This window comes from Amblyomma americanum, chromosome 1, assembly GCF_052857255.1.
Source record: "Amblyomma americanum isolate KBUSLIRL-KWMA chromosome 1, ASM5285725v1, whole genome shotgun sequence".
NCBI lineage: Eukaryota > Metazoa > Arthropoda > Arachnida > Ixodida > Ixodidae > Amblyomma > Amblyomma americanum.
Window position 1 is genome coordinate 155,625,164 of NC_135497.1, and position 12,557 is coordinate 155,637,720.

At 43.9% G+C, this 12,557-nt stretch overlaps 1 protein-coding gene across 2 annotated transcripts in view; it reads left to right on the forward strand.

The window, feature by feature from the left end:
* Positions 1-12,557, forward strand: part of LOC144113996 (uncharacterized) — a 64,973-nt gene that overhangs the window by 6,380 nt on the left and 46,036 nt on the right. For both annotated transcript variants that reach the window (XM_077647417.1, XM_077647418.1), the window contains exon 4: positions 1,141-1,319. In XM_077647417.1, the coding sequence (XP_077503543.1) occupies positions 1,141-1,319 (179 nt within the window). The remainder of the gene's footprint in view (positions 1-1,140; positions 1,320-12,557) is intronic.

A 12,557-nucleotide genomic window follows, 5' to 3' on the forward strand; every position in this document is an offset into this window, starting at 1 on the left:
GCATTTTCTGGTACCAATAAATGATGCCTGAGAATTTTTGCTGTCTTAGTGTACATGGCTAGTTCAATTATAAAATTTTACGGGCTCCTAAAGTGCCATGACTACAATTAGCTCGAAACAAAGATTGAAAAAAACCCTCTTTTACTCTATATCTTGCAACAACTTCATCAGCTTGCGATATACGGGTACAGTGTACACTTCTGCTGGGTTCCAATCCATGTTGGGATTCCAGGAAATGAGCTTGCTGACTCCCTGGCAGGAAATGCAACCAGGAGCGATGACAACAAAATGAAGATTACCTTCCAGGACTATAAAAGATAAATTAAGCGAGCACTGAAATCTAAAGGGCAGGTTGAATGGAACCATGAACAAAATAATAAAATGCACCCCATAAAGCCAAACGTAAAAGAATGGAAGGATTGCCATCATGAAAACAGATTTTATGAAGTCGTACATTCAAGACTACGAATTGGACACACGTGCTTAACACATAATTGTTTACTCATGGGAGCAGAAACACCTGAATGCGATTACTGCAGTGGCCTGCTTTCTGTCATTCATATCCTTTTAACCTGCCCATTCTATGAAACTCATCATCACACTCATTTTGCAAACCTTTAGAAATATCACGTACCATTCCATCCATCTCTTTTATTAGGTGATGAACCTATGGTATCATTTGACAAAATTATGGAATATTTAAATGGCACTGGAATTTTAAAGTTTTTATAACTTTTTTTTTCTCATACCAGATCATCTAAAGGGTACCCTGTCACAGGCAAGGAGGCACCGTAGCCATGTATGGTGGGAGGCAACTCCTCGCCCTCTTGCTGTTGGCAAGGCCCTGCATTCAGCCTCCATTTCAATGTATTTTTACCACCATCATTACACCACATTTTAAGTAATGATATTTAGATCCCGTGATTTTGTTTCAGTCATTTACACTGGATTTTTGGTCTCTTTTATTTCCTTATTGTTCATAGCGTTTCATAATTACTTCATTTTCACTGTTAAACTAGATTTAGATAAACATTGCTTTGGCGCTCTTTGGCCTTGGTCGCCCTTGCGCCAATAAACTCCCAACTAACTATCATAAGATTTGACATAGATGTTTCCTGTTGCCCCCTTTTCTCATTGCAGTTGCAAAGAGACAAGCTGCAACGCCGGCTTCGAGAAATGACAGGCCACCTTGAAGAGAGAGATGCTCAGATATCGAAGCTTAGAGCCAGCAGAGAGCATCTGATCAGCCGAATCAAATATTTGGAAAAAACCCTTCAAAGCGTCACTCACAAAGTGTCTGCTAGAAGGGAATCTATCAGGTATGTTTACAGGGCAGAGGAGTTCCCTTTGTTGGCTGGCCAGCAGAGCTAAGGTATCTGCTACCTTCACCATAAATTAATATTATATTTAATGTTACCTACTTGACACCAGATTGACCAGTTATCTGGATGTTGTAACAAAGTACTGTCAAGCTCTTCTGCATGTTGCTTTAGACCAAATTGAAGTGATTCATTAGGTAAAGTTCAGAATCGTTAAGTGTTCAGTCACTCTTTTTATACAAATTAAAAATTGATGCTGGCCAGCACTGTACAGTGGATGAAATGCGAACAAAGAGTGTGGACCCCACAAGCATTACGTAGAGTGTCATGGTGCCTCCTAAACTTGGCTTAGGGACAGTTTCCTATGAAAGGTGCTCAGGTGCCTGTGCTGCTTAGAGGTATTTTTGCGCCTTTGAAGACTTGTGCCATCTTTGCCAAAAGTAACCAAACAACAGGGTTTGCTTTTCAGCCATATAGTAGAGCCCTTACAGCACCCCAAAACATAATAAGGTTTTTAAAGGTAAGGAGAAGTGTTCTCCTTATCTTAAACAGATTTAGAGAAAGGGCGCCATAGTATTCCACTGCACGGCTAAGAAACAAACCCCCATTGCATGGTTACTTTTGGCAAAGACTGTACACTCCACAATAACAGATGTACTGAAAGCCACATGCATTATTGCATTAATTTGTTGAAGACTGTCTGTGTCCCCACTTAAATGTGTTCGCAATTTCTTCTATTCTTATTCGACGTGAGATCGACCTATATGTGGTGGCACCGTTGCTGTGCTGGTGCGGGCTGGCAGCCTGCAGTGCTCACGAAAATTGCACGGCATAGGTTTGATTCCAAGTTTGCGGAGGGTTTTCTTGTGAAGTGAACATGCTCTCTATAGTGGATGAGTGATATACTGCTTAGGCAAACGATACGGGAAAAGAAGCACGGATTGTAGGAAAATGGGACTGACACACAACCACATAACCCCTGTCTTGCGATTTGCTCGCATGGTTTTGCATGTATTTGCCTTGTACTGTGCTCACAGGCCTGACATTTTTATTGCATCACATTTTCCTAATGGCAGTTTTGTCTTATGTTCGTTTTCTATCCCGTGTGTACGCTACTACCTGTCTCTGCGGACATGATATAGTTAAGCGAATGAGTACAAACTGCGCCAACAAGACGGGACGTAAGGCACAGAAAAGGACAAAGCGCAGACCGTGGCTAGTAGTTCGGAACATCCAGCTGAGGGTTCGAAGCAAAACTTCGGTCCCTTTTGCAGCGTCTCCTTGATGTTTCTTGGAAGGTCGACATTGCCCAGTACCGTGATGGAACCCTCTGTAGGTGTTGTCCGGTATGTGGCCGGAAGCGTGAGACGCGTTCTCTGCCAGAGAAACTCTGTCGTCTGCCCTGAAAGTCGCTTGTATTCTTGAAACCGTCTTGCGGCTACCCATTCGTTAGTTCCCTGGAAGATGACCTTTAGCCAGTCTGAGTAGAGCCTCTCGCATCCAAGCTTCTGATTTCATGATCTTGCGCATCCTGCGAGCATGTTCCCAGGAAGCACCCGGGACGCCAAAGAGCCCCAGATGTTGAGGTGGGACCATCTTCCTCTTGATTTAGTAGGCCAGCACGCGTGACTGGCACGTAGACAGAGCAATCAGGTTCACAAAGAAGAGTGCTGCTTGTTCGTTGTTCTTGAGAGGTAGAAAAGAGCCCAGGGGAGAAATGTACTGAAGAAGGACGTTATGGTGGGCTAGTTGGTTCATAATGAAGCGAACGAGTACAAACTGCAGTTTGTAATCATTTTTGTACTCATTCGCTTCATTATGAACCAACTAGCCCGCCAGAACGTCCTTCTTCACGATATAGTTATACAGGTGTCAGACAGGCAAATTTAGTGTCTCTTCCAGCGAGTGCATTTCACTGCGTGAAGTGTCACTGTGGTGACATGGTGCTGTACTGTAAAGAGAATTACTATTTGGAATGTACTTCTTGCCAGCAATGTACTATGCAGGCGATTTCTCTCCACCTCCTTTACTTTTATAAGGTGAAGTTGATGCGCCTGTCTTTCAAGACAGGCGTTTTCTCAGGCAAAGACATGATGAACTGGGGGACGGTATATTAGGTGCTGTGCTCCAAGTAGATGTGCTTTTACTTGCTGCATGGACCTGGTGTCTAGAAAAGGGACAAGTTCTGGTTTGCTGTATCATTGAGTCGAGGATTAAGTGGACTACATGCAGCGCTGACAGTGAACTACCCAACAGGTGCATCAGAGACTGTGAATGCACATTGTCTCTGGCTAAACAACGCTGGCATTGCTTCAAGCTGTTCCCTCAAAGTAAGGTCATGCTGGCATTGTACAGGAATCTTTTTCGCAATGAAAAGCTGACTGATGATGTGTACAGCATGAAGAGTGTTTCAGCCGAGTAGGGAGAGTTCGCCGAGCTCACTGCTAGGAGAGTGCTTTTGCAGCCAGCGTCAGTGAAGTTAATTGTGTGGCACTGCACGAATGAGTCTAAAAGCGAGTGTGAAGGTGGCCAAAGGCCAACCATGTTTTATTTTTGTGGTGTTGATCAATGGCAAATTAAGTGCAGTGATTTTTGAAAAGCACACTAAACTTGGTCGTGTGACAGGAGTATTACATGCTTGCCAATATGTAGAAGCTTCTTCTTTATTACGTTGAATAACAAGCTGTGAGTTTGTTGCTGCAAAGGTGCTGCAAATGAGTGCGGTTCAGCTTGCGCAAGGAGATTTCGGGAATGAAGATTCCTTCAGCACTGTAATTATCGGACAGCGACTTCAGTCTTATGCAAAACATAAGTTTTGGAAGTAAATAAAACATTTCATATTATTTCACAGTTCCGGAAGAAATGGATTGTCTTAATGTTCCTGCAGCTATCAAGATATATTAATCCTCATAAAGTAAACACTGCCATGCAAGGAGGGAAGCAGAATAGTCTAGTGTGTACGATATTCAGTGCTATTATTTTCTCCACAGACTGATGTGTCACATATATTGCTCTATATTTATAAATTCTCTATATTCTTGCTTCTCAGAAACAACTCAATTACGCAGGAGAGAGCAGTAGCACTTGGCCGAATAGCAGCGTTACTAGGCTGACAATGGAATACATTTATCTAGTTCGACCACTTATTATTTACCGTCACATTTCAGTGCAGGTCATGATGTGAATATCCACATGTTTTCGCAGTTCTTTTGAGGCAGATTTTTGCTCACTGCTGCACTGTGACAGATGTGCAGTGAGCCTTGGCAGAGCGCCAAGGTGTTGTGAGCCCTTAACAGATGCGCCAGTGGTGGTGTCTTGCTCAGTGTGCTGCTGCACGTCCGGCTGCGCTACTGTATGCTTAGAAAGCCAGTAAGCGCTTGAGCATCGAAGAGGAGCGTAGCAGGTTAAACCAGAATGTTATAAAACGTCCTCTACACTGAAGTGCTGTGAAGGAAGCAGGACCTTCGACCACCAAGCGATTTGCCGAGCTTGAGATCGGAAGCAAAAATGCCTAACCGCTCACCACAGCTAAGGCATTACACACTCATAACCATCCTATGAGTTTTTTTAACCTCTTGTAAAACATGTGCACCTGATCTCCAGGGCCCTCGTCATCAACTGTCACCAAATCGTAGGCTCGCGCCCTGATACAGCAAAAACATCTTTCAAAGTGGACAATGCTAAACACCAGTGACACGAACGTGTCTGATCGCATGCTTTTCTTGATGATGGACACGCGGGTTGGCGGGCATGTGATATGAAATTTCAACTCTTCCAGAAAAATTTATAACTTCTTTTCCCGCATAATGAACCTCCCCCCAAAATTGATGGCAGCTTTCCTGAAAAGAAAATGGGTTCATTATGCGAGTATGTAAGGGAATACACAATTGCCGGGTGGCTGCATTCAGTTGTACGGACGGCAACAACCTGCTCGTTTTGCTTTGGCACAGCACCTAACGCCATCCTCGCTGTGTTTGAGATGCCGCGTGAAAGAGAACCTCGAGTGCCAAAGACTGATGGAGGATGTCATGTTCCAACATGAGATACTCGATATGGACAATTATGTCTTTTTTTTTTCAGTGCAGGAAGATAATGTGTTCACACTTCTTTCATAAGAGGTGGGGAAGTAAATAGAAGCATGCTGAAACCAAGAAACAAATAAGTCGCCAAGAATGTGTGCCGTACATGCGCATATAAACACTGCTGGCTAGCAGACGCCCACACTAAGGAGGGTTCACCGCCACACTGCACAGTGGCGACTCTGCTTGATCTCGCTAGAAAAAAATTCATGGGACCTGCGAAAAATTTCGCTGAAGCAGAAACTTCGTTGTCGTGAAATCAGGCTAGAACAGTGACATGACTGGATAGCTCATTAATAACGTGTATTTCCATAAATCTGTCAGCTTTAGTCTATTGGTGTTCATAAACTGGCATCGTGGCACGATTTTTGTCGTACTCCAAACATCTCAAACAATGGACTTATTGGCTTAATATCTTAATAAACTTGCTCGCTACACTGGCTCCTGAAATGAATTTTTTTTCCACATGCATTATAAAAACGCCCATTTTCAACCTGTGAGAGTGTGTACTGAGACTATGCTGCCAGGAGGTGTTTCCACATCGAGAGGTACGCATGCATGCACATCACATGCACATTGAAATCGATGCTTTGACACAGAGTATCTAGCGACAATGAAGCAAGTGGTGTGTAACATGGTTTGGCATGTAACTTGCAACAGTCGCTGCCTGCTACGATGTGTCGACCATCCTGGTGTCTCTAGCTGCTAGATGTGGTGTCGATAGGCCTAACATGCCTTGAATCGAAGCTGCAGCAAAAGCACTTTGGAGCTAACCACTGCTTATCATTAGAGGTCTACCGTTGTTACCTGTTACTGCTGATACAATAACTTCACACAGAAATGAACATGGTACAACTGACTTCCATCACGCCTTTGTCAGCGAAGAGAGCCAAAAAGCGGGCCAGCCAAAAGCCGCCTCGCACAAATGGATAGCCTTGCCCCATTGGAATAGCTGACCTTGCTCTGCTTTTACCCCTTGAGAATTTCAGGCATCAGACATGTTCTTCATGGAGAGGACATGGTTGCATCAGCTAATGAGCTCTGCCTATGTAAACTCACGTTTTAAGTTCGTACCACTGACCTTGTGTGACATGAAAAAAAAGTTTTTCAAGGTATGAGGCTATGCTTACGGAGAACAAAGGAAGCATCAATGCAATCAATGTCACTTACTGCAGCATGCATGCACAAGTGTGAGCTACCTGAGCACGACTAATGTGACCAGCCGTGCTCGGTTATGTTGTTGTAGCAGTATAAAGTTGACACTAGCAAAATCTGGGTTAAGGCTATTATTGCATTGCACTGGTAAGGGAAAAAAGTATGCTCATATGGACAATTTTTGGCTTTAAAAGGATTATAGACACCTAATTTTGGTGGCATGTGGTGGCACTACTATGCATGAATCGCCACACGATATTCGCCTACGACCGTTAAATAATTTATAATGAAATTTTTTCTGTCGTGCTGTTTCGGTTTCAACAGCCGAACGATGGCTGTGACGTCGGAGTGCTTTTGTGTCACGTGAGGCATGGAAAAATACCCATACAATCGCTGCTTCATCGTTTTAATTTACTGCAGTGCTGAAGCCAGCCTTCCCCAAGAGCTGGACTGGCAACGAATGTGGAAGCAGCGATTATACTGCAGTTCTTTCATGTCTCACGTGACCTGTAAGCACACATTGACATCAGTCCTCATTCGGCTGTTGGAACCGAAACAGCACGAGAAAGAAATGCGATTATAAATTATTTAGCAGTCGTAGAAGAATGCCAGGTGGTAATCCATGTATTGTAATGCCTTACGCATCATTACAAAGAAGAAAGCACGCATCCAGAAGTTAAGTGTCTATACTCTTTTTAAGCTCGTTTTTTTTTAATTTTACAGCCTAAATCTTTCCGTCATGGTTTATTTTTTTTTTAGTGCTAGATTTCCAAGCTCTATTCATAATATTATGGAATTTAAAAGGTTGAAGGCAGTCTCAATTCACCAGGCAAAAAGCAAGAAATGTGTAGAAGTGACTCTTGAAAAGTTTAAGTCTGCAGAATTGGCAGTCATACACTGAAAATCTGTGTGGGAAAAGCTAAAAGAAAGTGGGGGGAGAGTACAGTGTTCACCATTCCATCCCTTTCTGGAGGCAGCCTAGAAAAAATTCTGCAAAAGACCAGGCAGACTCTTAGCTCAGCACTTACACTATGCGGCAATCTGAGCCTATTGCACCAGTTTCCAAAATACTGCAAAATGTGTTTACCATACCACTGACCAAAATCCTACACAGGTGAGCAAGTACCTTGGATTTTAACTCTCCCTACCCCATTGGTCACTGTTTTCACCAAAAAAACACGTGTTTGTTTTAAATTTGCATTGTTTTGGATCCCTCATTTAATAAAAAAAAACTTTTCCACCTAGTTTGTTATCTGCGCAGTATAAAAGCAGATAATGAATTCTTTTTTCAAGACGCGGCTGCAGAGCACCTAGAAACCTAATGTAAAGTGAATGTCCACATTAGAAAGTTTTTTTCGTGCTTCCTAGTCATGGAAGACCTATCGAGAGTACACCAGACCACTTAAAAGGGCTGTGAAAAGGGGTCTCAACAAAGATGCGATATGCCTAGGATGCTAAAGGACGCAGTGTCACAAATATCCCCCAGCAAAAATTTTTTTGATGCGTTTCGTAGAAGCTGAGTTATCTGTAGTCAAAATATGAATTTCTGTGTCTTAATGCCTTGCCCTCTCCCCTCGTCACTTTTTGCACCCTAAAATGTTGGTCCTCTGGCCGCTGAGGAGGCGGAGCCAACACCTCCTAAACTGGTTTGGCGTTGGCAGAGCTGGCACGGCGATCCAATGATAGCAGTCCGCTGCTGACTTAAAGAGCGTTACCCGACGCGTTGCGCGCGGATTCGGGCGAAACCCCGGCAACGCTGGTCGCTGCTAGGCAAGGAAGCAGGAGTTTTTAAAATTTTGTTGTAAATTATCAGCTCGCTTTTGACGTCTTGTACGCGGCATGAATGCTCAGTGGCCTGTACCCTTTAAGAAAAAATACCTCTGCAACTCACTCACGTCCACTCCCACTTGCACTTATGCCCACTTGCACTCAGTCCACTCATTTACACTCATGTCCACTTGACCTGTAAGCACATGTTGACATCAGTGAACATGAATGTGTAATTCATGTTCACTGATTGTGAAGTCTGTAGTGCATGTTTTTGTGTGTATGGCATCGTTATAAAGTTTCTTCCTCTTTTGCTGACAACAGAAGGAATGATTCAGTCTGCAAGGTCATGTGACCTAGATGGCCCACCTGCCTCCTAGGTTGCTCTCTGGGCACCACCTGCCAGGGCTATGCTTGTGATCTTTCGCTCACAATGCCGACACCGGATTTTCTGTGTAACAGTGCGTTTAACGCTATCACGCTAATAATTACGGCCGGGGAAGAGCTCTAGTGTACACACACTCAGGCACTGAAAAGCCTGAGCACCTACAGCAGTACTCGAGATCCCATGTTAAAGGGACACTGAGGAGAAATTGAAGTTGGCTTGTATCGATAGAATAGCAGCTCCTGATCACAAAAACGCCACTCTTACTGAAAACAAAGCTCTTGTAATGTAGAAAATAGCAAGAACCAAAATACACGTATCGCCGCCACAGTCCAATCTCGCAAGTACAAGCGTGATGACTTCCTAGGACAAGAGGCGCCACCTTGGAGGAATTATCCTTACTTCATGGAAACCACAAATCTCTGAGGCTGGCTAAAAAAGGTTGCGCACCACACAGCTAGCTGTCAGAAATCACGGAGTCTGCGTTTATGTCACGTTTTACGTCACTCCGTTCTGTGACGTCATAAGAGTTGCCGTGCCGTTATTCAACAAGCATTTCACCTATTCAACAAGCATTTTACAGACACCTTTACAACCGAATCAGTGCCTTTTAATTACCGTGAACCTCAACAACCGTTAGTGCTTCATCCATCAGAACCAATCATCATTAGCGCAGCTGGTATTGCCCGAGCTATTGAGCGACTTCCACTTAATTGTAGCCCTGGTCCAGACGGTATCAATACCAAACTTCTTAAACTTACCGCGCACGTGTCGGCTGCCTTACTAACTTTAATATTTCAGCAGTCTTTAGATACAGGATGCATTCCCGATGACTGGAAAACTGCAAACGTCAGCCCAGTTTTTAAATCCGGTGATAGCACGTCACCGGAAAATTATCGCCCCATATCACTAACATCGATTTGTTGCAAGTTGCTTGAACATATCCTCTATTCAAACATAATGGCCCACCTAAACGCCAATAACTTGCTTATTGCTAACCAGCATGGCTTTAGGCAAAAAAAGTCCTGTCAAACACAGCTATCTGAGCTCTTAACGGATCTTCATGAATCTGTACACGAATTAATATATACTGATGCTATATTTATAGATTTTTCAAAAGCTTTCGATCGCGTTCCCCACATAAGACTAATGAAGAAAATTAACAACCTAGAACTGCACCGCGATATCACCCGTTGGATCGGAGAATTCCTAAGTAATCGCTCCCAAAGCGTCAAAATTAGAGTATTCATCGAGCAGTTCACGAGTCATATCGGGAGTCCCACAGGGATCTGTTTTAGGGCCCTTACTATTTTTAATTTACATTAATGACATAACATCTAACATATCATCTAACGTGCGACTGTTCGCTGACGACTGCGTAATCTATAGAAGGATAGTCACCCCCCTTGATGCAGTTATTCTACAGACCGACTTAGTGCGCCTAAATGAATGGTGCCAGCTATGGCAGATGGAAATTAATATCAAAAAAACAATGTTGATGACCTTTTCCACGTGCACTAATATACCTTCTAATGTGTACACAATTAATGAGAATACAGTTGAAAGAACAGATTGTTTTAAGTACCTAGGTGTTTATCTCAGTGCTGATTCAAGCTGGAACACCCACATATAAATCACATCACAAACAAAGCATTTAAGAAACTGGGACTCGTCAAACGTCGTCTATATCTTGCCAACCCCGAGACAAAGCTTCGCGCGTATACTACACTCATAAGGTCAGCTTTAGAATATGCATCTTTAATATGGAGTCCAAGTAGCGTTTCATTAATTAACCGCCTTGAGTCTGTGCAAAATAAAGCTGTGAGGTTCATCCTTTCTTCATACTCACCGTATGAAAGTGTGTCATTGTTGAAGCAAACTATCAGTATTCCCGACCTTATCACTCGACGCAAGTTCTCTCGTTTATCGTTTTTTCATTCCTTGTACTATGATGGCTCCCCGTTCACAGCTGATCGCATCGCCCCTGCCCATCATGTTTCATCCCGGTCTGATCATTCCCACAAAGTGCAACCCATCTTCGCACGAACACTGAAATATCAAACATCACCCTTACTATTATCTATGGCAGAGTGGAACTCGTTACCGGCTGACATAGTTTCTGAAACTGAGCTATCACATTTCCAAACAAAACTTTCATCGCACCTTGGCCTACAAAATTCACCGTGATATTTTCGGTATTGTTGAAGCATTAAGTCTTATACGCTCAACCTATGTATCTTTCAGCGACTGCAGTGATGTGTACTTGTAATTTGTATATATAGTTATTCTTTGTATTTGTTAACTACTGTGTGCCAATAATCTGTATTGTGTTGTTTTCATGCCCTCCCTCCCTATGTAATGCCCACTTGGGCCTTTAGGGTATTTAAATAAATAAATAAATAAGAGTTCCCCGAGTTTGAATCAGTGCGGCGGGAAAAACTTTTTCATCTTCGAATCCAAATTTATTTGAAATAAATGCATCTTTCGCGCCCGGACAAGCGGCAACAAAGCTATGAAGTGCCGAACTATCAGATTTTGCTAACAAAAAAAAATGATAGAGTTCTCCTCAGTGTCCTTTTAAGTTAATTAGTTCTGAAAAGCGGACAGTCGTCGTTTCAGCAGCAAGAATTGGAACTCTGCGTATAGAGCTCAAGCCGTGTAGGAGACGAGACAAGACATCCATCTCTTTAGTGATGGCAATGCAAAATTCGATTAAAGAGCCCGACACAATCTGTAGTGGCTCACTGCATCTGCGAAGTGCGTGCACCCATGTCAGTGCTGAACTAGTAAGGCAAACGGGAACAAAAGGCTGCCATTCCTGCGCCAGCAGAATTCTCTGCTTTAGTTGCCCAAAGACGCCGGCATGCTGCCTCGCCCTCGCGTGTTGCTACCCTCGGCTATCAACTACATGAAAAAAGCTAAGCATATACCGTCGTTGCAAAACACGTGCGGAAAACTTCGCTGTCGAGTTTACACACTGCTCACGTCCACTCACAACCGCTCACTCACTCATTTCCACTCGCATTCATTTCTACTCACTCACTAATTCCCACTCACTCACACTCATGGCCACTCAGACTAACATCTACTCACATGCACTCACACTCACAGAAGTGACTGTGAGTGGATGTGAGAACGCTCATGAATGAGTTTGCTGACCTGAGTGTCTGACATATGACAACAGAAAAAGAAAAATTGGTTTTTAAAGTGATGCTATTTGTACTGAAATGGCATAAAAACATGTGACTGGCCTTGTCCTGCACACTAAACCACCTAGAAAGTGTCTAAGCAGAAACAATTAGTGTATCGTTATTTTTTAAATGGACCCCGCAGGGGGGCGTCTGCAGCTTGCAGGCGTTGATGAGTGGCGACACCACAGGTTCCCGAGCATCTGCAGGGACATCCCAGCAAGGGGATGATGGTGAACAGTGCATCACCACGGACCCGAGCACCCGCGCTTCGCCGTGCGTGCCATCGCCGTGTCCGGGGAAAAGGGGATCCTGATGGTTAAGCCGATGCCGAGCGTTTGGACCTTTAAGGCCCCTCGGCGGAGGCAACACACCGCTTTGGCCCCAGCTTCCTGTAGACAGCAACTCCGGCCTGACCCGACCGGGGGAAATCAGCAGTCGCCTTTTCCTATCCTCCCCTCCATCTTTCATTTTCCTATCTCTTTCTCACAACTCTCCTACTCGCTTCTTGGTTTTTCCTTTTTTCCTGGCGGCGAGGGTTCACCTTGTGTGACCAACTACACTGAGTTGTGTCGTATTTGGTTATAGTTGAGGTGTACAGCTGGCTTGGGCAGGACTTGCTGTCAAGTTCCTGTCCCGTCCCGTTGTTGGACTCCGTGGTGGG